The sequence below is a fragment of the Schistocerca cancellata genome, chromosome 4, assembly GCF_023864275.1.
Source record: "Schistocerca cancellata isolate TAMUIC-IGC-003103 chromosome 4, iqSchCanc2.1, whole genome shotgun sequence".
Classification (NCBI taxonomy): Eukaryota; Metazoa; Arthropoda; class Insecta; order Orthoptera; family Acrididae; genus Schistocerca; species Schistocerca cancellata.
In genome coordinates, this window is record NC_064629.1 from 16,692,587 (window position 1) to 16,698,062 (window position 5,476).

The 5,476-nt window shown below is 41.8% G+C and overlaps 1 protein-coding gene across 1 annotated transcript; it reads left to right on the top strand.

The window, feature by feature from the left end:
* The first annotated feature begins 516 nt into the window (after window positions 1–516).
* On the top strand, window positions 517–2,283 carry LOC126183301 (uncharacterized). Its single transcript, XM_049925141.1, has one exon. The coding sequence runs from the start codon at window positions 517–519 to the stop codon at window positions 2,281–2,283; it is 1,767 nt and encodes a 588-aa protein (XP_049781098.1).
* Window positions 2,284–5,476: the final 3,193 nt, after the last annotated feature.

Sequence of the window (5,476 nt, forward strand, 5' to 3'; positions counted from 1 at the left end):
TTCTTACAGGGTTCTCTAAGGCCTAATCCTTGAATACATCTGATTGCTTTTTTTTCTGCCATCTGAAAATGCATTTTGTACCTGGTCAATTTAGAGGAGAAACAAAATATTGTAAACGATTACAATAAGAATAGGAATGATTACTATTATTGTTATTGCTGCTGCTGTTATTATTGCTGTTAATTTTGTGCTCGGCATTATTCACACAACATAATTAAATATTCCATAATTGGTTGATAGTATTACAATCGTCACATAGGGCAACTGAGCACACGCACTTAACATTTTGTGGGTATTACAAAAAATATGAATGTTTAGCTACCACATTTAGAACAAAATGTTAACTCCTTGCAAAATGCTGTTTTTCTCCATAAAGCTGACACCAAATCTGAAACTGAAGAACTGTAGCTGCTGATACTTTGGTGCCAGGCAGATGGGTCCAGATAGCACCACTAGCTTCCTCTTCGCAAGGAAGCTGCAGTGTCTTGTTGAGTGTCAAATACACACTACTCTGTGATGAGAAGTACGGACGGCAGATGCAGACCAGCAACATCAAGATGGAAAGGATCAACTTGGGAATCCAAGAAGTCTGAAATGGACAGTACATCTAGGAACATAGTGCCTGCTGGCTGCATATCAAACAGAAAAAATTCTGACAGAGGACTCAAGGGCAGCTTGTGCCTCACCAATGCTCATACACAGCAGATTGTTTTGATCACTGAACTAGCCCCTGAACCAACCCAATTGCTGAAACAGTTCCATCGTTGCACCCGGCCCACGGTCAAACCAACTCCATCGTTGCACCCGGCCCACGGTCAAACCAACTCCATCGTTGCACCCGGCCCACGGTCAAACCAACTCCATCGTTGCACCCGGCCCACGGTCAAACCAACTCCATCGTTGCACCCGGCCCACGGTCAAACCAACTCCATCGTTGCACCCGGCCCACGGTCAAACCAACTCCATCGTTGCACCCGGCCCACGGTCAAACCAACTCCATCGTTGCACCCGGCCCACGGTCAAACCAACTCCATCGTTGCACCCGGCCCACGGTCAAACCAACTCCATCGTTGCACCCGGCCCACGGTCAAACCAACTCCATCGTTGCACCCGGCCCACGGTCAAACCAACTCCATCGTTGCACCCGGCCCACGGTCAAACCAACTCCATCGTTGCACCAGGCCCACGGTCAAACCAACTCCATCGTTGCACCAGGCCCACGGTCAAACCAACTCCATCGTTGCACCAGGCCCACGGTCAAACCAACTCCATCGTTGCACCAGGCCCACGGTCAAACCAACTCCATCGTTGCACCAGGCCCACGGTCAAACCAACTCCATCGTTGCACCAGGCCCACGGTCAAACCAACTCCATCGTTGCACCAGGCCCACGGTCAAACCAACTCCATCGTTGCACCAGGCCCACGGTCAAACCAACTCCATCGTTGCACCAGGCCCACGGTCAAACCAACTCCATCGTTGCACCAGGCCCACGGTCAAACCAACTCCATCGTTGCACCAGGCCCACGGTCAAACCAACTCCATCGTTGCACCAGGCCCACGGTCAAACCAACTCCATCGTTGCACCAGGCCCACGGTCAAACCAACTCCATCGTTGCACCAGGCCCACGGTCAAACCAACTCCATCGTTGCACCAGGCCCACGGTCAAACCAACTCCATCGTTGCACCAGGCCCACGGTCAAACCAACTCCATCGTTGCACCAGGCCCACGGTCAAACCAACTCCATCGTTGCACCAGGCCCACGGTCAAACCAACTCCATCGTTGCACCAGGCCCACGGTCAAACCAACTCCATCGTTGCACCAGGCCCACGGTCAAACCAACTCCATCGTTGCACCAGGCCCACGGTCAAACCAACTCCATCGTTGCACCAGGCCCACGGTCAAACCAACTCCATCGTTGCACCAGGCCCACGGTCAAACCAACTCCATCGTTGCACCAGGCCCACGGTCAAACCAATTCCATCGTTGCACCAGGCCCACGGTCAAACCAATTCCATCGTTGCACCAGGCCCACGGTCAAACCAATTCCATCGTTGCACCAGCCCCACGGTCAATCCAATTCCATCGTTGCACCAGCCCCACGGTCAATCCAATTCCATCGTTGCACCAGCCCCACGGTCAATCCAATTCCATCGTTGCACCAGCCCCACGGTCAATCCAATTCCATCGTTGCACCAGCCCCACGGTCAATCCAATTCCATCATTGCACCAGCCCCACGGTCACATCCAGCAGCATATGTCCTTCAGCACAGGTCCTTGATGGCTAGAGAAGTTGTGAAGTGATGCTGAGGGCTACCACATATATCCATTCTGTTCTCATTGCCATCAGAGGCTTGTTCAGTGGTACCTAGCACTGCAGCGTATTCTTGCAGTAATGGTAGTGTGAAGTGCTGTCCACCAGCCCCATGACATCATTTAGTAATGACGTCTTCATGGTAGTGCGCCAGCACACCTCCTGTATATGCATTCCAGACCTCGACCCTCATATAGTCTCCCTAACGGACACAGATTGGCATAACATCTTCCATTGGCCCACTTCAGTTTCAATGCACACAGTTCCTGTTGACACTTCTGCCACAGACTCCAGTGTTACTGCCCAGTGAAGTCACTCTTAGTCTCTTGGAATACACACTACTTTCAGTAGTACCAGCAGAAGAACATGTTGACTGTACTTGAGATGGAATCTTGGTGGTTGCTCACATTGGCTGATGTGACTACTCTTGCTGATAGGATAAACGTAATGGTGTTCAGATTCTTTGACCATTATGCTGACTCCACTCCTCAAAAATGTGTGTTCAGGTATGCAGGGGTAATTTTGAGAACATTAACAGCACAATATTGTTAAACCAACAACAACAACAACAACAACAACAACAACAACAACAACAACAACTATGGTTTCAAAGATAAGCTTAAATGGAAACTATATACATTACAACAGAGACAATAATAATGTGAAAATTTCACTGTTCATGTAGAAATTACTTAAACAGGAAACATTACCTCAAACTTGACTGTCACTACGCATGTATAGAACAACAGTATGAGAACTAGTAACAACAGGCTGTTCAGATCAAAACTGGTAAGTACATACAAGCTAGACATATGATGTTTAAAGTGTCCTTACAAACAAATAAGCAGTTTCTTAAAAATTTGGACTTATGGTATGTGGTTAACTAATAACCCTTGCAATACTAATGTGTGTAAAGACTTCACAAAATTTTAAAGGTATTATTGATTGTTGTAATTACTATTTGTAACACTGAATACAAATCATATATATACTTCCACAACTGCAGAATTATTATTAGCAATGAAACACAGATAATGACCTCAACAGTCATGAATGAGCTTACCACGAAGTCTACATGGAATCAACAGGACAATGGATGATAACTCCAAAAATGCCAAAGGATTGTCTGGGGAAAATTAACATGACCATTAAGTGTTATATAACAAAGGAGTTACACACCTACAGACACAACTATGCTATTTTACTGTGATGTTCTGATTACAATTTGTAAGCACATCCATACATATGTATAAGACTTAACCAAATAACACTGAACCTAACAAAGATAGCAGTTACATCATCAAGTACCAGTACAACACTTTTACTTTTAGAAGTGTCTATAGCAGAAATATCTATTTGCAGGAGTCAGTATACAGTAAGAAAGGAAAGAGTGTTTTTAAACATGACTTGTATTTTTAGTTACCTTGCTTGTAATTTTAGATAAAATTTTCATATACTTTGTGCAAAAATTATTTTGAACACCAGTGTATACTTTGAATTCTTCTGACATCTACGTGATTGCATAGCAAACGCATGCTTACACAAGAAAATGTATGAACAGGTTATGATATAACAAGAATAAACTACTTATGTTGCCAGAAGACTTTCAACATTAAAAGGATAATGATTCTATCAACAAAACAAGACACTTTCAAATAGCTATAATTTTTGTAAGCACTCTAATTGTAGATTTGGATAGTGATGTCATTTGCAGTTTACAGTAAATCATCAATTTTTTAAGTACACCCAAGAAATTTCAGTTAATTTCATTGTCACAATATTTGAGCAGTACACAATTTCTTCAAATTATAAAGTTTCAAAGAAGTATCTTTGACAAAAAATACATGCACAACAAGGGTAGCTCACCAACCTATTTGCACAGAAGAAATTTTGACAGGGACAAGTTCATTTATAGTTGAGCAGTCTATTTAAATCTATATATAGCATAGGCTTCAGATAATCTTCTTCATGACATTCATTTTCATTTATTGAACAATATGTTTACTGATCTTTAGCAGTGCCCTATCCCAAGTAATACCAACAATGACATAGTTTGGACAGTTACACAACATCAAATTAGCATCATTCATGATCATGTAACAAGAGCAAGACTAAACTTACATTCACTGAGAGTAAACAGACAAAAACCACACAACAGCATTATTTACAATGGAAAAAATCTCTATTACAATGACATGGCTGATATAATTCTGTAAATGATCTTTGAATGAATAAACAATTAACTACTATTTTTTTGCACATTAGTGCCATGATAATTTTGACTTTGAACATAAAATTATACATAACACTGTGAAACGTAACAATTCACAGCACCAAAGCCACCAGCATGTTTTTAAAAATCAGGAATATACACAATTATTTGTGAGAATTTCCCCAGTTATTATCTTGTTCAGACTAGCAGAAACTGTAATACCATACCATATGGACACATTGATGCTTTTAGACTAAAAATTTAATTAAATCTGTAGTTGCCATTCCTACGGTTCAACAGACATACTGTTTTAAACATTAAATATAACTCACAGGTGTCATATACAACTAACAAAGGCAAGAAAATGGACCTCCTATAACAGTGGTTCCCAATCTGCAATCCCTTCAAGTGTAACATCAAATTTTCTGAGGGGTAAATAGGAGAAGGGTTTGACAGTTTCAGTTGTGGAACTATAATTTTGAAAAAGGTAATACTGATTATACAAGGTACCAATAATTACCTTTTCTCAATCACTAATGTTAGTGTCTGACACTACGCACATACACACATACTTTATGATTTCTAATATACATTTATGACCGTAAAAATGAGACATATGGGCCTATGCATAACAAACGCTAGATATATGATGAAAATGTCTTCTCCAAGTTATATGTATTTCATGCAACAAACTGGAAATTGCTTCATTACTCACTTCGAAACACGTAAATGAATTAATCGGCAGCATGATACAACAGTAACTACATAAGGACTACTTCAGTGGTGTGTATAGTACTATTATTACAGTGGCCGAACACAAAACATTAACATCATGAAATCTTTCATGCTCTGTCCGTGCAGAAGTAAAGAGTCCAACAATCCAGTCATTTACAAACAGTAAGCAAAGTGAACACATTTTAACTTGGTTGATTTAAAATACGGTTGTGT